The 23,843-nt window shown below is 30.8% G+C and overlaps 1 protein-coding gene across 1 annotated transcript in view; it reads right to left on the reverse strand.

Annotated features, from left to right (window-relative positions):
* Positions 1-23,843, reverse strand: part of LOC123654178 — a 155,768-nt gene that overhangs the window by 58,996 nt on the left and 72,929 nt on the right. The window contains exons 3-4 of the mRNA XM_045590100.1: positions 6,399-6,674; positions 3,073-3,200 (exon numbers count right to left, since the gene is read on the reverse strand). Coding sequence (XP_045446056.1) covers positions 3,073-3,200; positions 6,399-6,471 — 201 coding nt within the window. The 5' untranslated portion in view covers positions 6,472-6,674. The remainder of the gene's footprint in view (positions 1-3,072; positions 3,201-6,398; positions 6,675-23,843) is intronic.

Consider the following 23,843-nt stretch of genomic DNA (forward strand, 5'->3'; position numbering starts at 1 on the left):
AATGAAATGAATTTGGTGCTTCGTCTTTTTTTAAACTAAGTATTGTAAAAAATGCTATATGGGTGTATGTACCGTGTATATACATAACATCTATATGCATTTAGTACAAATCGGTTTTTTTAATATTACAAACAGACACTCCAATTTTATTTATTTGTGATGTGAGTGATGTCGAGCTTGAAATTTGGTGCTTCATCTTGTTTTAAACTAAATATTGTTAAGATAAATTTAATTATTAGAAGTTAATAAGTTCTGTATAAGTATAGAAGTTAGTTAGTATTTATTTCTTTTTATTTTAAATAACAATAACATAAAAATATGTTTATTTTTAATCCCATCTATCCCATTTTATCCGCCAACCCGCATTGGAGCAGCGTGGTGGATTAAGCTCTGATCCTTCTCCTACATGGGGAAAGAGGGCTTTGCCCTATAGCCTGCCATATTACGGGCTGAAGCGTAACAATAACATATCTTCAGCATTTAATTTAATAATTATTGTCAAAAAGGAATACTTAGTACTTAATTTTTCATTAATAAGTCGCAAAGATTGTTGCACGTTAGTCCTTTTATTCTGAAACAGTTTAAAATTGTTACACATTTATTATAATTTTCTAAATTACTATCTTATAATTACTTATTTAATAAATATTTATGGTGATTTTGCATTTAATTAACATATTAATAACTTACATATACTTTTATTAATAAGCGAAATTAAATTCTTTTATTTTTGCTTAGTAATTAATAAATATTTTATATTCATTAAATTTTTCAATCTAAATTTTTCATAGATTATATTTGATAGAACTGTGTTTGATACGTACAAAGGGATTTGACAAAAAATATTTTGTAATGACAACAAAAAATAAGCAAGTATAACAAAATTTGTTTGTTTTATAACTATAAGTTATATTACACAAATTAAGATCAAACGAGCCAAAAAAAAGTGATGACAGAAAACATCTTAAATTTGAAATCAAATTGGAATGAGACAAAAACACCAGGGGCAGTGAAAACACGAGTAGTTAAATACATATTTTATTACCGTCGTCATAGATATTTTTGTGACAGGTTTACGAATTGTTGTTTTCATCACGTGATGTAATAAATGATATCATCGTCGTACTTTTGTCGCGTGTTGCACGCTCGGATGATACACATGCATTCGGTTTTATTGTGAAACATCTGAAGAATCGTTTATATAGGAATGAAAAGGTTTCGGTGGGGTTGAGCGACGCTATACACTTATCGGCTTAAATGAATAAGTCTAATAGACCTATTTTTATTTGGTGTTCTTTTAATAAATGTTTTATTTAGTATGTTCACGTTTTTAATCAGTTCAAATAAATGTTTAAGTATATTTTAATCCCACCAAAAACATTTTCATGTAAAATGTTGCCAAGACGAGATCATATGGCTCGCACTGTCAAAAATTTATCAGATCTCATGTAGAGCCAAGCTTCTAACTCTACGCGCCCTAACTCTACAAGCCCTAACTTCACAAACTCTACACCTTAGTCAAAATATGTGGCTTGGCCGTTTCGTTACTACCGGCTGCCGATGTTGTAGATGACGACTTTCCTGTCTCATTTATATAAATATATTTTCTCTTTTTATTTTTATTTGTATTATATGTATATCAATTATTCTTCTTCTTTTTATTTTTTCTTTAATAGAACTATTGTATGACAGAAAAGTAAAAAACAGTGAAAAAAATTTTCACCTTACGCCCACGTGACGGTAGCGAAACGGCCAAGCCACATATTTTGACTAAGGTGTAGAGTTTGTGAAGTTAGGGCTTGTAGAGTTAGGGCGCGTAGAGTTAGAAGCTTGGCTCTACATGAGATCTGATAAATTTTTGACAGTGCGAGCCATATGATCTCGTCTTGGCAACATTTTACATGAAAATGTTTTTGGTGGGATTTCACTTCTTTTTGTAAGTTGCTTATGACAATATTATAGTTGCATTTTACCTCCGACACATTTTATACCATAAATATTATCCAATCTTCACCATATTCGGTTTAAGCACGCTGTTTTTGATTTTATGTTGAACTGATATGCAAACGGTGATCTCCGCCAAAACTTAAATACCAAAATTACAAAATGTAAATTTTCGACATAAACTAATAACTGATTTTTATTTTTTATGTATTTTAGTATTATTATTAATAACAAGGAGTCCCTATATTAATTTTCAGACCTCTAGCATCAAAATTTGCGGAAGTCTCATACAAACTTCCATCCCCTATTTTAAGGGGTTAGGGGGTAAAAGTTCCAAGTTTTAGAATTTTTTTGTTGTTTGTGTACTAATACTAGCTTACATACCAAATTACAGCTTTCTGGGACTTCAGGAAGTACTCTAAGAATTTTGATGATCATCAGTGAGTGACGAAATCGGGGTTTTTTAGATACCAATAAAATCTAAAGTATAAGAGCTATGCAATTGAAACTTTATATGATTAATAAGTCCACTATTGACATCATATCCTGAGAATTTTGTTTATCTGGTATAATCCGAACCCAAGTTATGAGGGTCCAAAAAAACGACGAAGCACTTCGAGAAAAGATAGGTAGTGCTTTTCGTTTTTTTTTTTTTTTTTTTTTTTGTTCGTCTTGGCGGGGGCACTACCGTGCCCCCAGATAAGAGCGTAGCTTCTGCAGTAACTTTTTTACCTCTTACGAAATTAAGTATGACTAATATTTAATGTTTCTTATCATTACGTAATTTATAATAATAAATAATTATAAAAATAATTTATGAATCTGTAATAAATTTTAAAGGTTAAAAATAGCGGACGCAATACATTTTGTTTTCCAAATAAAAGCGATTCTCTTTTGTCCATATTGCAACTAAACTAAATGGATATATTTTAAACTTAATGATGATCACAATAATATGCATAACTAAACATAAGCACAAGTATATCTAACAAAGGCTTACACAATTATTTAAGCTTATAACGCAAGACGGTCGTTACAATACGTCTTATATGTTTGTTATTGTATTTTATTTACAGTTTCCAATCGAAGCTTCGAGGATTTTTCTTAAAAGAAATCATTAAAACCTACCTTGCAAGAGAAGAGTGCAGTTTGCCACGTCGCTTTGTTTTCACTGAAGAAGTAGCAGCTGTGCCCGAGTCGGATGAAGTGCGGGGGACACACATACGACATCTTTGTATGATTCTTGCCATCGACACCTGTGATAAAGATAATATTGTAATTATTTGGAAATGCTCATTTTTTCTTAAGGCTATCTACGCAGTAATATAAGAAAATTAAATATTTACGTTTATTGAGTGTTAAGACGCGTGTATTAAGTAGTAGGAAGTATTTTGCTAAAGAACCTAAACAGCATGCCTGAGGAAGTACCTTAACCTTACAGTAGATCACCACAAAATAATTGTGTTTGCAGGCAAACGAAGGAAAACCGACTTCAATTATATCGACAAGTAATACAACGTAGGTAGACGAAAAAATAGTCAAGTAAATATGCATTATCAAAGATTACTCCAAAAGTTGTGATCAGATCTCGATGAAATTTAAATGTGACCACATGATAAACATCGGCTTTCGATTAAATAAAAATCATCAAAATCGGTACACACAGTAAAAAGTTATGCGGAGTTTCGAGAGTTTCCCTCGATTTCTCTGGGATCCCATCATCAGATCCTGGTTTCCTTATAATGGTACCAAACTAAGGATATCTCCTTTATAACAAAAAAAGAAGAATTATCAAAATCGGTTCATAAACGATGGAGTTATCCCCGAACATAATATATATATATATATATATATATATATACGGTCGAATTGAGTAACCTCCTCCTTTTTTGAAGTCGGTTAATAAAACAACTCTCAAGTAGATTTAGTTTCTATGGTAAGGTAGACAGAGTTCCGGAAAATGCGCTATGTTGATAGCGGAGGTAAAGTTAGACTCTTGGTGTTGGAGGCGCTCATAGATTACGGTTACCATACTGAACGCTTGTTTCGCTCTATACACTTAAAAAACATACCATGACTCGTACGGGTTCACCTACTTTTATGCTTACTGCTCCGTTCATGCGAAAAAATGGTACGTTTCTAGTTTTCCCTATAAATAGGCATGCTTTTAAAGGTTTTCTGATCGGCTTAATCCCATGACTTTTATTGTTGTATTTATGCATTGATTGCAAAGTCTTTAAACTAAAGCAGCTAACATATCGAGCAGTGAACTTCGATTACATAACTTCCAGGCAATCTAGGGGCGGAGGAGATGGTACATACATATTTACACAGATGGTATTGTGGCGGTGTAGGTGTAAAAATTGTGATATATTTAAAGTGAGACATAAACGTCTAAATATACATACGTAAACACACATACATATATAAATACATACAATACATACATATATATAATATGATAATTTATATCTTTACTAATATTATAAAGCTGAAAAGTTTGTTTGTTTAAACGCGCTAATATCAAGAAGTACTGGTTCAAATCGAAAAATTGTTTTTATGTTAGATAGACCGTTTAGGCTTTAGGCTATTTTACCTCAAATTATCGCATGTAAACCGCAGGATACAGCGATATTGTAGTCACTTTTGTTCAGCGTAGAACTGAGGTATAATTATTACATTAGCTTCGCGTTGCTCATCGGGAATTCGATGCTAGTAATTACAAGGCCTTATAGGCCGCACACCGTATACCTAAATATTTATTAAGCTCATAGCAACGAAATATGAAGTTCGTAGTTTTATAGACTAATCAGAGTAATTGATAAGAAGTTGAACCCGAAAGGCATATTTGATAGCAGTAAGTTTGTATATAGCGACTACTGAAAAATAGAGTTATAAATTTAATAAACTTACAATATATTTTTTTATTTGTAATTGATAAATTGAAACTATTGGATAATTTTATATTCGTAAGTAATCTAAAATCATAAACATTGTATACGGACGGATACTTGGGTTACAGCAATGACAGAAAAAGTTAATTGACATGTGAAAAAAAGTTAATGACAATGTGACACCGAATAATCTCCTTCGTGTCTTCTCCATTCTACGTGACATTGGCGAAATCATCTGTGCTGGTTTGGCACTGTTGGAAGCCATTAAGCTGAATGAATGAATGAACATCGCGAGCAAAACTGCGAACAGCATCTTGGATTGAAGAAAATTAAACTTGTTTTTTATGTATAGCGTGGCGGAGAACTTGCTGCCATATAGTACACAAAAATAAATAATACGAATTAAAAATAGCACGGTGTTGTCTCCTGTCAAAGATTTTCATTGTAATATGAAACTTTGAATAGTTACGGGTTTCTGTAAAGAACTCACTATAGACGGCGCCGCGGGATTTTTTTATTCTATTATATTCATTTATTTTTTATTATCTGGGTACGCCGTTCCATAGCTTAATTGGCTAGAGCATCGTCACGGTCATTCGGAGATGCAGGTTCGATTCCCGTTGGAACGGTCGATTTTTGTTATGATATTAAAAATGTTTAAATGTTATTTTGGTATATGTACCGTGTAGTAAAAAGGCGTTTATTTTAATATTGCAAATAGATTCTCCAATTTTATTTATTTGTATAGATAAAGATTTGTCCTGTAAATATATCATTGAATGGTATACAATCGAATATTTATATCTCGTATTTACCTGCATGGACATTTTTATTAATATCATTATTCAAAGCATTGATAAAATAATAATAAAAAATAAAATTGGATTCTTAGGATAACAATATGACAATTAATTTACACAAATGGTTATAAATTAAAATTTTGTTCTTCTAAGACATTAATATTAATTTTAAAGATATTTCATAGAATGAAATATTCAGGCGTGTATGGTCAAGGCTAGACACTGGTCTCGGCATTTTAGTGCTTCTACAGTTCACGCGTTTGATCCTAGATTATGACTTGAACTACTTGGGTATTAAGGCTTTTATGGTAGCATTAAGTAGAAACGAGAATTGTATTATATTGTGTTATTAGTTTTACGTTGATGTCATTATAGTAATAAACTAGCTCCGCTTAGGCTTTACCTTTACATCAATAAATATTAATTAGTATCTACGGAATATGTTTGGAAGCTAAGACAGATATTGTCATCAATAGGAAATCGACGCTTACTAGGCCCTATTAGATTATTCAGTTTTACACTGCTGCTAGAATGCTAGAATTTACTCTAAACATTTTTATCTTTTTTACCTATTAAAGCGTCTTTTTCTTCTTTGTTTAAAATTGTTTTTTTTTTTTTACTTTTTTATTTACTAAACTTTTTTGTTTAAGCTTTTTAATATTTAATTGTTTGTTGTAGATCTTATCAACCTTGTGTTTGTAAGAATTGTGTGCGTCACAAATAACAATTTTTTGGTTCAATTATTAAAGTTTATACTTACACTGAGACGCAAACACGATGAACAGCATCGCACTGATTGCGATCATTTTTCCCCTCCTTTCCAAAGCTTCCATTTGTAATACTGACACGATTCTTACTAACAATTTATCTTATCACTGAACAACACTTCAACGCAACACTGTATGCATGATTAAAATCAAGTCATATTGTTGTTAATGAATGATTTAAAGGAAAACTATTGATGTATTTTTAACTGAAAGAGGATTTTCGGTTTGGAAACTTTTTGATTTTTTGTTGAATCGATTGAGGATATAATCTGAAACAAAAGAAAAAATATTAATAATTTTATATGAATGATAATTAAAGTAATTTCTTAAATAATTGTAACTCTAAGTGTTTTTCAACTTTTAAGCATGTTATGTTTGTGAGTACATTTGAAAAGTGATATTTTAGTGTATTTTTTGTAATGTAATACATATTACAACATAGTATCAGTACAAAGTGCGTTTAATATCATGTCACATGATATGTAAAACATTACCTAGAACTTGTACCTATCATTGCATGTCATGATTACACGAGTTAAAGCTACCGGTAGCTTTAATTTAAAAGCAGTTGTAAACAATAATTTTTGCCCGCGTATTTGGGTTAGCTTAGAAAGTCTAGCCATGAAGAGAAATCTAGATTTAGTCTGTAAAAGTTTCTTAATGTCGATAATAAACTGGATTATTACACCACGGCATGTCGATTAAAGCGTTTATTGTTTCTGGAAATAGGTTATGTATTACAATAGTAATGCCACTGAACCGTGAATGCTTATTTGAGAGAAAGAGTTGATCAATATCAGATGATCTAGGGATGGAATCGCCGAGTTTTATGTGCTTATTTTTTTTTAATACAGTGCAAGGAAGTCGTGTATGAACCGTAAATTAAATCTCCATTATATAGAGATTAGAGAACGTTTCAATCCAAATTCATTCGAAAGTGTATAGTACTGCGTACTGTGCGATACAAATGATTTCCTTAAATTTCGTTTGGCGATCTGAACATAATAGCCTATTTGTTTCTTTGAAATTTTGTTTCGTAACGGAACCTTAAAATCGTATTTTTACGATCGTTTCACAGGAACCGATGTCCATTGTACATGCTCCTAGTAATAGACGTTTATCATGCTCGAGTTAGTAGCAGTCGTGCCTGAAATTACAATTTCCTCTCCGCTTTGAACTAACCGTCTCGGAGTTTCGATAGTCTAGATTCAAATTTATTACTTCAGCTAGGGATTTATCAGCGACTTCTCCTGTCTCGTATATCAAGTGAATATTTCAGTATTGATTGATCATTTTTTCAAGCCGACGATGTATTGACTATTGGTCAGAAACGACTAATGCTCTAACAAACGCGAATTTCGTCCCCGTACTAAAGGTAAGGTAAAGTAAAGCGTTAAAGGTTTTGTATAGTTCATGGTGGTCGTCGTCTGAACGTTTGTGATTATGATGTATTTTTTTTAAATTCCCAACACAGGATTCAAGATCTATTGGGGACGTTAAGTGAGAAAAGTTTACGATATATATTATAATAGACGCCGGAGAATCCAATTCACGCATTCTTAACGCCAGTGTCTGCATTTTTGTAAGCACTTCGTACCGAACCACAAACTTGGCAGATACTTTAAAAAGTTAGGTTTTATTTCGTACCATCCAGAGATAGTTTGTTAGTTATATAAGACAGTATATTCATATTGTGATACAAATATAAAGTTACAAATTTTAATTATCAAAAGTGTGTGTGTGGTATATATATATATATATATATATGAATTTATTTGCTCATGTATATACCAAGCCACTAACATTACTTTATATTCCCTCCTCTTTTTTTCTTCTTTATCTGAATTTTACTAATACTCGATTTTGCACACCTACAAACGTCTGCTCTTGTACGTCCTAAGGTTGGCTGGTAGAGAATGCTTTTAGCATTAAGCCCGCCTTTTGTACAATTCTTTAATGTATTGTGCAATAGAGTATTAATAAATAAATAAATAAATAAATAAATAAATAAATAAATAAATAAATAAATAAATAAAGTGTTTCATTTCTATAATTGTTATAAATTTCTATAATAAGAAAATCATTCATCATATAATTGAAAAGCCGCATTTTCTTCAGTCATTGATTCATAGGCTATGTGTTCGCATTCCATTGCAAGCATATTTATAACTCATTAAACGATAAGAAACAATCATAAGAACCTCGGATTACGAGAGTATTATATATACATTTATAATGACTAAGTAGTCTACGCTTTACAAATAATATGAGATTTTATCGATCATGTGACAGTTTACTTGTGATTGTATAGAATGTTTTTGGTTGTTTAAAAAATCAAAATCATAAATTATTTTACTCATCTAGGCTTTAAAATCACTTTCGAATCGTTATTTTACAAATTAATATAATATTAATTTTAATTGAGTAAAGCCAGAAGCAGCCCTGCGGTCACCAACCCGCCTTCCCAACGTGGCTTACTATGGGCAAAACACATGAGTTCACGCCATTATTGGCGCGAACTTGTGGAGGCCTATGTCCAGCAGTGGACTGTATTAGGCTGAAGTGATGATGATGAGTGAAGCTACCACCGATTCTAAATGTAGGTTCTGAAAGCGGACGTTATTTGTGAATTGAATATTTACTATGGCAGAAGTTTCTCAAGTAATATAGCAGAATATTTACAGTCAATCATGGTAAGTATATTTTATGGGGTTTTATAAAGACTATGGCTGCTAAATATATATTTATTTTATGCATATTAACGATCGCGAAAATAAAATACGATATTGTGTAAGAATAAGTGACCTATTTCTCATTTATTAGTCGCTTTTACACGTTATTAGTTATAACTCAGGAATCTATAACTGCTTACTATCAGATAAATTTAAAATGCATATTTTGCAAGTTCAACACAACTTTCGAAAGGGCAGGAACATATGAAAACTAAGGAATAATACAACTATACATAGTTCAGTGTAGATAAATATTTATAAAGTTAATAGAAGTAACAAGCTACTCAGCAACAATGACTGAAAAGCTAATCTCACTTATATATTATCTGTTAAGCCGTATCTCAGTAGGCCTAATATGATGAGGCCTTAAGCAAAATAAATGATGACGCGAAATTTTTATCATATTTTAATTCAATAATATTGACTACCTAGTGATGATATTACGATAAAACACTTTATTGCCATATATAAAATTTTATTGCATCCTTCACGGGTTTTATATTCAATGAGATGTGTCATATGTTAAATTGCTTTTTAAATCAAATATCTTAGGTTTACGGATATTTCTTGACTCATAAAATTTGTACTTTCTACAAAATTTTTCAATAAGTATACGAACAATTCCTCCCGTGACCACGGTTACTGTGAAGTGTCCGAAACGTCGGACATCTAAAAAATTTAATTATCTGCAATAAAATTCGAAAAAGCTGTATTATTATAATATACGAATAATTATTAATGGTGGATAAAAAAACCTATTTACTTTGACAAGCATTTGTATGGCTATGAGTGAGCAACGCGATAGTGATCACTAGCATAACAACCGATTGCTGTGACAACTGCGCTAATTTGTCTTTTTTATATTTTAATAATACAAGAGTATATAGAATAATACTAGTAGATTCTTAAAATATAACGTTCAATTATACATTCCATATTTGTTATAAATATTATGACTGCTATAAATATTGCTATAAATAGAACTTCGCGTGTTCGAACATCTAAATCAAATTGATTAAAAAACGTTTTTAGATGATAAAGATGACAATAGGCGTGTAATTAAACGCTGCAAATGAAAGTGAGATAATTATAACGACAATTGACTCGAAAGTTAATAAATTGAATTTTTGATTGGTTTCGAAGAGAAAATAACGCTTATTGTTGCTACCGTATTAAAGTAAATTTGTTTATGTTAGTTATGGTTAGGTATTTAAAAAATTAGTTAATCTTCAATAGTGGTCGTGACTTTTGTACAATTTTCAGAAGCAAAAAAGTTCAACCAGAAAAAAAAATCTTTTAAGCCATGTCAGTGACACAATAATTTGTAAGTATAACGGAACATTGACTATGTCAAATACGTTTTAATAATAATAAATAATAATATATTCATTTTTGTACACCACAAAAAAAATGCGAAAAAACCAGAAGCACTACAAAAGGCGGTCTTATCGCATAAAACAATTATACTTAAGCATTTTACTTAATCTAAGTGATTTTTTTCAATTCCATGTATAAGTTACATCATAGTAATAGTATAGTTAAAAATGCAACAAGTAAAGAAATGTAAATAAATAAATCAGATGCGGTCAACCCTAAGAGTCACATAAGATGCGCTTGCAACGCGATCCTCCGACCGCAGTCAGTCACGCGTGCTAATCTTGTCAGGTCACTCATCGACTTTTTACTTTCTTTTTCATAGTTTATATCTATTTCTAATAAGTATTTTATAAAAATCTTTATTCTTTTTCCCTACAATACTCATGATCTCTATAATATATATAGTTGTGCATACTCGTATGTGAAAAAAATGGATTTAAATTTTCATCAATATGTAAATAGGTAGTCAAAAAATAGTCAATTAAAAAGGAATACTAGGGATAGATATAGAACGTCAGATAACGATCAAATTTAAATGGGACTCACACGGGGATGGGATTCCCACGTAAAACACCAGCTATCGATTAAAATAAGCAACATCAAAATCAGTACACACAGTAGCAGTTATGAGGTAATAATACACATAAAAACACAGTCGAATTGAGAACTTCGTCCTTTTCTTGATGTCGGATAAAAAGGCCCTTATATTAATAAAAAAAATATCTATTAAAAATATTATGAAAATAATGATTTAGGTTGTAAGAGAGGATATTAGGCAGAAACAAAATAGATATATCACTTCTTATAAATTTAACTCGCATACATTCCTCGTAACGTATTCTTGATGTAATAATGGATAGGTATATACCAAACATTTAAAATATCTACTTTTATTTTGTTAAATACATTTAAAAAAATATGGTTTTTGATATGAATCGTTGCATGTAGCGACACTTACTGTCATAATCTCTTAATGAAAGTTATGAGCAAAGATTGCGTTACGTGATAAAATTAATAAGAGTGGGTGACGGTTTGATTCATGTAAATATATCGATAACATGTTATGTTATTAAATATAAATGAACACAAAGTAGCTCATAAATTAAGTCTCAGTCTGTAATATCTGTTTAATTGGTTTGTAATTATTTAGTGCTGATTGAATTTTTTGTTTCTTGTAGTACTGCTGCGATATTTTTAGTCTGGTTACGAGTTTTATCAATCAAAAAGTTTTTAGTACGGAAATTGTTTTGCAGGTAATAATTGCATTCAAGTTTTTAAATTGATAACAACTAAGTTATTTTTTTTTGGTTAAAATTATCATTACGGGCTCTAAATGCCCAAGCCTTTTGTTACACGTGCATTATAATAGTACAGGCGATTTTTCATTAGAACTACAAATCGACAGTCCTGTGACTGCCTAGTAAAGCTTGGACGTGGTTCGACGCTGATGGTTATTTTTTTACACAACTAAGTTATTTAATATCGCTTACTAAAATATTTTTATATTAAAAAAAAACAACTGATAGCCCTTTACACCGTACATTTTTTTTTGTCTTGTGTAAGAACACAGATTTCCAAAAAATACTTTTGACCTGTGTTCGAGTAAATAGGAGTATTATCTGCGTACGCACGTATAAGCAACAGAATTAAATCCAAACAATCACGGATTCTAACAATACTAGTAAATAAAACTACAACTTTAATTAATTTCGCATTTTAACCTTTATTTCTTTACTACCTAGGTATAATATTCCATGAAATCTATTCGAATCAGGTTGTCCGCAAATTATCCTTTATTTCATAATTATGGTACTTATCACATTGACATACGGGTTACATTAGTATGCAGTGAAATAGAAATGGGAAAGGTGCACTTGAAGTGCATCGGGTTCAGACACTCGAGATTACGAACACTCGAAGGATCACGAAGAGATGCGCTTGTTACGATCTCGGCATGTGGGCAGTGAGGGCTTACACCGAGAACTTGTGTAGTCTACGAAACGTTTCGTAAACTAATTTATAAGATAAACAAATCGTTTGAAAATACCTTTTCACACGGAATTTTTATATAGTCTTTACATAGACATAGTTTGTAATATGAGTGAAGTTACTATTATTAGTATTAACACTTTACAATATTCATTTTTTGTAATTAAATATTATTATATGTCACAATATCTGACATTTGTCTTGCTCAAATATATTTTTTTCAAGTATATAGCTAAAGTTAAAGTGTTTTGTTTGATCTTAACAACTATCGGAGCCGTTTTGAGATATCTGTTTGCGTTAGACAGCCTGTTTGTCAGGTTTTATGCTATTAGACATCAAATTATAGTTAACACATCAATGCCCTCATATTCGTCGAGCCTGGGTAGAATGAAAATCTCGATAATTGTGTTTGCTCGCAAACGAAAAAAAAACCGACTTCAATTACATCGACGAGTAATACAACGTATATCGACGAAAAAATAGTCAAGTAACAACGCATTATCAAAGATTACTCAAAAAGTAGTTATCAGATCTCGATGAAATTTAAATGTGACCACATGATAAACATCGGCTTTTGATTAAATTAAAAATCATTAAAATCGGTACACCTAATAAAAAGTTGTTGCGGATTTTCAAGAAGTTCCCTCGATTTCTCTGGGATCCCATCATCAGATCCTGGTTTCCTTATCATGGTACTAAACTAGGGATATCTTCTTTCCAACAAAAAAAGAATTATCAAAATCGGTACATCCAGTAGAAAGTTATGCGGTATAATACAACGTAGGTCGACGAAAAAAGCGTCAAGTAAAAACGCATTATTAGATATAGCTCGAAAAGTAGTTGTTAGATCTCAAATAAATTTAAATGGGACCAATCGGCACACACCATCTTTCGATTAAAAGAAAATTTGTCAAAATCGGTCCACACGGGCAAAAGTTCTGATGTAACATACATAAAAAAAAAAAAAAAAATACAGTCGAATTGAGAACCTCCTCCTTTTTTGGAAGTCGGTTAATAACATAAAAATATACGCCCAATTAAACTTATGGATTCACCCCTTTACGAATATAAATATTTGACACGTAAAGTGAAGTTTGACGACGAAAAAGATAAATCCTACATATATTACAAATGTAAGGGGATGTGAAAACACACCAACTAACACAGACTACCTACGTCTAACATATGTGTGGCCTATATAAACATTGGTCATGGGAATCTAAATTGCAAGTGCTAGCATACTATAAATATTCTCTGTATCTACTTCGATCATAAGTCGTTCTTAAGAGTCGAAACAAAAGAGGAAAACCAGACATTTAAAGCAATATAATTTTGACTAGCCCGTTGGCGCAGTTTGTAGTGACCCTGCTTTCTGCTCCGAGGGTTGTGGGTTCGATTCCCACCCCGAGTCTGGGTGTAATATAAATATTTATTTATATATTTATATATGTATTATTTATAAGTATGTTTATCGAAAAAAAAAAAATACCAGTCGGCTGTAACCTATAACACAAGCATTAAGTTGCTTACTTTAGGAACAGACGACCGTGTGTGTATTGTGTAAATATTTATTTATTTAATCGTAGCAGCAGGTATGTACAAAACGCAAATATTCAGTTCAAAAATAATAATATTTATAAGTACAAAGTGTATGATCCTATAATTTTTGCATTAAGATTTCACCGTCATATTAACACTTTTTTTTAAACGGAATCTATCGTGATAATAATTGAGAGTCCGGATATTTTTATGACGTTGCCATGACGGTGAGAAACGACTCCCCCGAGAGTAAGTCCTGTTCAAATAAAATTGCAACATATTTAAAAGTGATGCAATATAACTTCACATATAAACATTACAACCGACTCTTATGATACAACAACTATACTACATATCAACAAATATACTACAAAATCTTCGACTCGACTCACGTATGAAAGATAAGCCAGTAATAACAACTCTCCTGCAGCTACGATGTTATAAACTTTTGTTTTAAATAAATTTTATTTGTTTGAAGAACAAGCGTACTAACGAATTTATTCCTGTATATTGTGTTGTAAAATTTAAAGACGGATATTTCTTGACCTTCAAGGGCTACATATTATCGTAATGTTTAAAAATAGTTGGTGTCATAAATTGCGTTACATCCTTGCGTGGAGGAAGACGGAGGCTTGTTTTATTATTTTTTTATAACGTTAATTAACAAATAGAATGCGTTAAATAACGAGTTTTCGCTGGGTCTGACGTAAGAAAATTAAATAAATGTGCTAATTAAACGTTAATAACATGACAATGAACATAAAATTCCACGTTTGTTAGATTTCTATCGATCCTGATATGGTAGTCATACATACAAACTACGCTATTAAATAATATTAAATGCATTTTAATTTTGTGTCCGATAAAATCATTTTTTCTTGTGGTGTTTGTTGTTTGTACTATTTATATAAAATACGTTATGGACTTTAAAAGATATCTTTCTTAAAAATTTTCCTAAGTTGAATAAAATATGTATAATATATTACTTGTAGCGAATTGCAACATTTTTGCAAAGGTACTATTTCATAGCGACATACTGAATTCTGTTGATTCCTCTGCGAATTACTTCCAAGTTTAACAATGATATTTTTAAGAAAACAGCACCAGAATACTGCGCTAAATCGTATACAAAATTTAATTCCCAAACGTTGTTTCCTATTTGCGATTTGTATTCATAGGGCTATCTCGGTTCATAGAAAAAAGGTGCAGAAAATAGGAAATAGTTCTTCATTTTATTTCGCTAGAACGTACTAATAATAAAGGTTTAACAAACCTTATGTAACGTCAATCGTTCTCAAACAATTCACGAAAAAAGTGTATAAGGCTAGTGTGGATGGAAGGGTTGGAAGGGGTAGACCTAGGCGGACGTTCCGAGACCAAATAAGGGACGTCTTGAAAAAAGGCCTGGTCAAGAGCACCCTAAACCGAAGTGACGAAAGAGAAAAAGAAAGTGGACGAAGCGAAAAAAGTATGTAAGGATCGTAGCAAGTGGAAAGTAGTGGTCTCTGCCTACCCCTACGGGAAAGAGGCGTGATTATATGTATGTATGTATGTATGTATGTATGTCTGTATGTATGTATGTCTGTATGTAACGTCATCGCCCAGACCATTGCTAGAGCCGGCACTCGAATGTATAATTTGTTAGGTATTTTTATATGCTCATTATTCGCGATTAGATATATCTCATGTAAATTTATAATAATCCAATGAGATACATACATATAACTTATTAGGCTCAGCTGGATGGCGCCAATTATCTTTACTGCTAGGAAACTGATTTGTAGCTATTTGAAATTATAGCCTTAATACCGATCGAGCAAAGATGATTTTTTTAAAGATAAGGTAAGTTTTAAAATTTGTAACGGTATTGCAAAAAAATTAGTATTAAATCCCTTTTTAATGAATATTCTTTTATATTTTTATTATAATTCGGATTATAAATCAACTTATTAAATACATATTATTTGTTTAAATATTAACTAGGAACACAAATAAAACAGCTTTTAAACATAAAGTTACATAAAAACCAATGCACAATTAGAAACAAAAAAAAAAAGAAATATTCCATATATCAATAGTTCCTTATTAGTTTGTTGGATAAATAAATCACGTCATCAAAATAACAGACGACAGAAACAACTGAATATAAATTGCTATCGCTTTCACATCAGTCGGAATAAACGACTGATGTGCATTCTTTCGAAAATGCAATGAGTACAGCTCTGGGACGAGATAAATTGGACCGTTAAGATAAATAGGACTCGACGAATATATTTTAAATGTAACTTTCTTTACGCAATTTTGATATCTATCCCTTTTGAAATACAGATTAAAATACGTTCAAAGAATTGTATCAACAATTTTGATAAGACTGTCGTGGTTGTCGGTTTAAATTCCGCAGATTTTTGGTTAGACGGGTAGCATAACACAGTTACTTGGGACGCAACTTAAGTTTCGATGAATCTATATGTTATTATATATAATTGAATAACCGTAACGCGCCGTACGCGACCTCTAAACGACTGCATTAAATTGAATAATTGGTTGAAATATTTCTTTCGTTTTCGTTATTGTCAGCATAAATAAGATTTGAATAAAAAAAAGACAAAATCGACATATTTCCGAAAATAATATGCCAGTAATGCATACTGTAGTCATTCATTTGTCAGTCGTTTGTTTTTCGCTTACTCTATAAGTAGATTTTTTGGATTAAAGGAAAGTTAATTTATTCTGAAACGAAACGACAACAAAGAAACAGGGTAGCGTGTCAATTAATTGAAACAATTCAAGATGTGACTTCAGAAAAACTTACTAAATTGGTATAAATAAAAAATCGATCATAAAATAGGATCAATTGCCAATTCACCTAAATTTAACAACACTTAAGGCATACTTATATCATATATCTAAAGTATATATACTTATGGATATATACGCTAGTTTATCCAGCAATCTTCGGACCGCCATATTTATTTTTTCTGTCTTTTTATTTTTATGTTGTATCGATATCCCCCTTAAAATAACTAAGACAAAAAATAATTATCATATTTGGTTTCATATTTCTGAAGTTATGCGCTTACATTGATATTACGATATTATATTCAAGTCTGCATCAACGAATAGGCTTTTTAAAATTTACAAGAAGTAAGTTTCATGTTATAAACAATTGAAAGTACATTAGGAGCGCGTTATTCACAAAAAGAATGTGTGGTGATTGACGGATGTTTTTGTTTTTCCTTTACGCTTGAACTACGATTGTTGTTGTGATGATAAGATTTATTACATAGCTTACTTTTTACGCTAAAATATTTTTTAGCTTTTGACGCAGAAAAAGGGATGTAATAAGTTGCAAGTGGCTGTCCTTGTTATCGTAGGTCTCGAACGGAGATGATTTCGAAGCGGTTTTCTTACATAAAAGCGATGTTTGGTAAAGTTTTTATTTAATCGTCTTTAAGGGGTGCATACCAAAAATAGTTGTGTTTGCAGGCAAACGAAGAAAAACCGACTTCAATTATATCGACAAGTAATACAACGTAGGTAGACGAAAAAATAGTCAAGTAAATACGTATTATCAAATATTACTCCAAAAGTTGTAATCAGATGTCGATGAAATTAAAATGTGGCCACATGATAAACATCGGCAAAATCGGTACACACAGTAAAAAGTTATGCGGATTTTCGAGAGTTTCCCTCGATTACTCTGGGATCCCATCATCAGATCCTGGTTTCCTTATCATGGTATCAAACTAGGGATATCTCCTTTCTAACAAAAAAAAGAATTATCAAAATCGGTTCATAAACGACGGAGTTATCCCCGAACATACATTAAAAAAAATATATACGGTCGAACTGAGTAACCTCCTCCTTTTTTTGAAATCGGTTAATGAAGAATTTTTCAATTTCAATTTTAAAACCGCGGTATACGGTTAGTGTATATTTTTCGATTCCAACAAACACAGGATGCGAACGGTATTTAGCTATTGTTTGCTACTCGACTTGTGTTTAAAAGTTTGTGACACGGTGCGCTGAATTTTTAACAACAGTAAACGCAATAAGTCTTAAAAGAAACGTGCGTTACAAGAACGAAGTTTATAACCGGTCTTGATATTTTTATTTTCTTATACGGCTTTTCAATATTCCATGCGTTCTGTAATACTGTATTATGTTTTGATAAGTATGGGTCGGTGTGGTGTAGATAGGAAAATAAATAATGTATTTGAATAAATATGTGTACAAGAAGCGATATTTTTTAAATTGCATATTTTATCTTTAGTCGGAGCTTCGTAATATATTTGCTATCTAGTAAATAAATAATAAAATAATAGGTTTGTCGCAATCAGAAAAAAACGAGTGTACTACACGACTATAGTAAAACTTACGAAACGCAACTAGCTCTCTCTCTTTCTATCTTTCACTAATTTATATCTCCCTCTCAACTCCCGTTCGCCTTGCCCGATCACACTTTTGGTAAAACTCTCGTCACGCATCCACCAGCTTACTCCCCAAGTCAAGCGCGCGTAAAAAAGTTTTACTTCAAAAATCTTTTCTTATATTTTGATATAAAAAATCAGGTGAGTGCTAAATGGAACAGAGTTGAAAGAGATAGTTTGGCAAGCAGATATTATAGTAATTCTATCGACTTGTCTCATTCGTTACTATAAGTTAAAATTATTATGAACTTCATCTTTACATGGGCTTACTACTACTTACTTATTTATTAATAAAAAAATTGAATTACTTTTTGTTGCCGAGTAAAAAAAAAATTATTTGAAATAATAAAAAGTTGAATTCAAGAAGCTCGTGAATAGTTCGTCATAAAAATACGAGACCACCAACAAAAACAATACATATGAAAGTATACAAATTATTATACACTACAATTTGTGTGCGGCTCAAGTTTTAGTTCTTAATTATAGTTCTAGATGTTGTTAGCAACAGCGCTATACTAAACAAAATAGTTTCATGGAACTCGACCATTATAACTGCCCACATATGACGCAACAGTCGATACTAAAATAGTTTTTATTTTATATGTTCGTAAGAATTAAAATTACACGTTTATATATCTACTTTTGAACACGACGGTTCTTCAAAGAGATTCGATTGGAATTAATTGATTTGTCTGGTTTGTATATTTTTATAATTGGTGGTTATTTAAGCTGGAATGGATGATACTGTTCCTATATACGGTAGGTTTTATGTATCTTTTATATATTTTAGGGTAATTAAATCGATTGGTTATGATTACTTGTGATTAATTGATACTTTTATAGCTATATAAATATATGATTAAATCATTAAAAAGAGCCTTTTAATTGATTATATTAGGCAGACGCCGCGTTGGCGAAACGTTTACAGCACTGGTTGTGCGCTGGCGGTTGCGGGTTCGATTCCCGCACATGACAAACATTTGTATTGGCCATACAGATGTATGCCATTGTCTGGATGTACAGTCCTTGTGAGTCTCCCTAACGTGCGTCGGAGAGCACGTTAAGCCGTCGGTCCCGGTCGTTATCATGTACACCGATCGTTACTCATAGTCGGGAATATATCCACCAACCCGCATTGGAGCAGCGTGGTGGATTAAGCTCTGATGCTTCTTCTACATAGGGAAAGAGAGGCCTATGTCCAGCAATGGGATATTACAGGCTGAAGCGTATTATGAATATTCCCTAATTTGGTGTGGTATGACAAAATTATATTGAATAAATAATTATTTATTATCGACTTTGTTCGCGATTAAAAAACTTGAATTTCATCTTTTTTTTAAAGTCAATTTTAGGCTGGTGCTAAATATTGCTACAAAAAGCGTATACAAAAGTTCAATTTTTTTTTAAATCCATTCAGTACGTGATTTCGACGTGACCTACAGACAACACAGTCGGACAAAATTAAAAACTTTGTTTTGATCAATAAATAATCTGTAATAATTTTATTACAAATAATAGTTTTTTTGTGTAGTTGTTAATTTTATGTGTTAAATTATTAAAAATGTAAATTGGTAATTCATAACGAAATTGTTAATTTTAATAACTTATCGTTAGTGTAACGGTATAATGATTTCAAAAATAATAAGAAAACGGTAAAAATATATTCGAGAATATCTTATAATAAAATTATTTATTTAATAAAATAATTTTTATCATATGCATAAGCTACATCTATATTCGGAAAATTACGAATAAAAATATATTTCAAATCGTTTAAGAATGAGGAAGTCTTTAATTATTTATCATATTCTTTGTGTGATATAGTTTGGTGTCAAATGTAAAATAAATAAAATAAAATAAAATAAAATAAAATAAAATAAAATACTGGTCAGAAAATATATTAGCAACAACACATAAAAATTGCAAGTCTTGTGTTATTAATAATTCTAAATTTCTAACACATTTTTAACGTTAGTGTTTTCATAGAACAATGTCAATAATTTTTCCATGTCTATTCACAATTACAAATTTATTATTCGAATATTACACATTTGAATGTTTGTGAGGATAGACGGGTGTCTGTTTAGATAGATGAATATTTGTCACGTTTTATGGACACATTATTGAATCAATCCAGCGAGTGATATTTATGTTGATACCTGTTACTACTTATTCTAAAATTTTCATCAATTAAATTTAATGCAGGAATTAGGCAGGTAAAATCATGATTTACGGTCGGTAACGAATTTTAGGTAGATTCGTTCATATTTATCCAATATATCCTATCCGATTTTATCGTTAAAACACGATGAATGAAACAAGTCACGTCTTTTAATTTTAATTTTAATTTTAACGTAATGCGATTATTTATTTATTACTTAATTACAAATATAAAACAAACTTTTTAATTGTTATCTTAATTGCATACTTTCGCAAGCGGATATGCGTGCTTTAGTTACTACAAAAGCGAAATATTGTGATAATTAAAATTACGTAAGTATTATTGATATTTATGCAGCGCTTCCCCGATGGTTTCCGAATCAAGGTCAATGGCACGAGATAAGATTTTTTGCCGGAGGTTTTCGTATTCGGTCGATAAACTTTACTTATTGCGGTAACGTAATTATGTAATTTATTACGTACGAACATTATTTATAGCGTGGAAATGTATATGAAGCGAGGACGAAGGTATATAATATTACAAATTTATTTCGAAATTTTTTGTTACCTTTATTTCGTACATTTCAATTTTCTTTTTTAACCTTCTCAAATAGAAGGAAATTTTTGCTATTACAGTGTGAAATATTCTATCAACTATATTAACATTGTAAATAGCGTAATACTATTAATACTCATATAGTAATATTACAATACCGAGTTAGATGATAAGACAGATAATATGATGACAGCAGATGCTAGTACCTACATCTATAAATTTATCAAATTAATACTAGTAATAAAGATATTGCAGAAATATATTAAAAATTCTCATAAAATAAACACGCATGCCTCCCGTGAGAAATTATGTAATGATACATACGATATAAATATTTTAGCAGAGATAATGTTGATTCAGTTGCTCTATTTATTATATTTGTAATCTATATTTATGTTTTCAGATGATATTTTATAAATAAACTATTTTTTTCTCGTACCGTTTTAGTTCAAGGCTGTTACGAATTTTTCCATTATGCAATTTAAAGATTTTTTCTTTTGTGAATTCCAATAAATGTATCGTACGAAAGTATGCTTTATTTAAAAACGTTATATATGAAATTTAAGAAACGTTCGCTTGTAAAAAGTGTCGTGGGTGTGCGAATTGAGATTTCACTTTAGAACTGATTTATATAGTGGTCAAATCTCAAAATAGAAGAAGAGTTGTGTTTTATATTTGATATAATTAACAAACGGATGACATAAAGTAGGTAACAATTGTTTTTCTTTGCTTTTCGTATTAAATGTGTAGTGACACATAATTACACAAGTTTTTGTTCCACACGCGTCACTTACACGAGTAGATGTAAATTGATTTCTCGACATGAAGTCAAGGCTGAAAACGTGAAAAGAATAACCCTGAAAGTATATTCATTTAATCAGATTTTCGTAACCTTGAGCCACGAAAACACTCGTCGTGATTTAAAATTTTAAACTTTACCGCATATTTAATGAAATTCGTAAACGTGAAGATATTTGCAAATAATTCTTCTTAAAACTTTTTAACAGAAATTTATAAGTAAGAAGAGAATTTAGAAGTATGAATTATATACACACTAACTTTTCATATTATATTTTTTTTGAACGAAAATTTCTGCTTCATCTGTCAGCGGATACAATAATTTTGTATTGTGACTTGCAGTGACAATTTGAAGACAGGTGAAGTATTAAAACGACCACACGCATTAAGAACAATTTATCAATACCATTGAGATATTACACAAATGGGTCGCGTTACAATAAAAACAAATTAATTTACAGCGATCTGGCGCCATGTCCAGAACTACTGCTATTGATAGAATTGTGACAACGATTGAAGATAATTCGCGGATAGATCAGGTTTTATATTAGCAACGGTCAATAAAATTTTACACAAAAGTCGTAAAAGACTAATTCAAATTAATGTCGTCTGGTCTATTTTTAGTCTAATATATACAAATACATAGGTATATTATATAAATAATAAGTAATAATACATTTTGAAAGAAAATATAGACACGTACAAAAGGCAGTCTTATCGCTAAAAGAGCGATCTCATCTAGATAGCCTCTAGCATGAAAAGGACATGACAGAAGAATTATTTTATTATAATGATGTAAATTAAAGATTATTATAAATAGTATTATAATTATGGCTATTAATATTATCAATATAAACGAATAATAGAATACAGTTTATGTTCTGTGTATCAACATTCTGTCGAAGCTATAGTCTGGTTACATTACGCAGTACTCAAGAAACATCAAACGCAGGGTCGAAATAGTACCGGCGTCTATCCACTTGTATTTCTTTCAATTAAAACGGTTCGCGAGCGACCTTGTGAAGCTTCCTACATTTGCATACCGACGATAAACATCTTTAGGCTGAAATTCCTTCAGATAAGATATATTATATAAAACCAGGTCAGATTTTCAATCACTTTGATAGTGTGCAGAAAATGCTCGTAAACAAAAGTAGACTAAAATAATTATATAGAAATGTTATATAGTTCTGAGTTCTGAGTTGTATATAATAGTTCTGAGATTAGTGAAATTATTTGTTTATGATAAAACATTGAAAAAAAAATCTATCATGTCTATTCGCGTTAAGAAAATAGTCATCGTAGTCACAGTGTAGCTTCCCCCTTATCTTGCCCTTGATCTTGTCTTCTTGAATTTAGAACACCATGTTTATTTAAATAAGCCCTTCAGATAATTGTTCTATTTTACTAATTATCTATGTATTAATTCGTGAAGCAAAAATTTTGTACACTTTTTACGAAAATTGCGCGGACGGAGTAGTATGAAATTTCGCACACTTATAGTTTATATACAAAAAATACATTAAAACCAATAAAAATACATTACACACACTACCATGTAGTTACTTGACACACACATACGCATATATACTTTTTTGTTTATTATCATAGAAGTCTTTGACAACAGAATCTTAATATTATTAAAACTTAAAATTTAAATTAATTATGGTCGAATTTCGACCACTGGGCGCCCACTATTATGATTAAATTGATCAAGAAGTGTAGTTAAGCTAAATAATAGCGATGAGTTACTATTTTCTTACCGCGAATAGACGAGATGAAATTATGTCCTGTATTAATTTTTTTAATTTAAATAAAGAAGAAGTTTTGAGTAAATTTATATATGAGTTTTGTTGA

This window comes from Melitaea cinxia, chromosome 6 (assembly GCF_905220565.1).
Source record: "Melitaea cinxia chromosome 6, ilMelCinx1.1, whole genome shotgun sequence".
Taxonomy (NCBI): Eukaryota; Metazoa; Arthropoda; class Insecta; order Lepidoptera; family Nymphalidae; genus Melitaea; species Melitaea cinxia.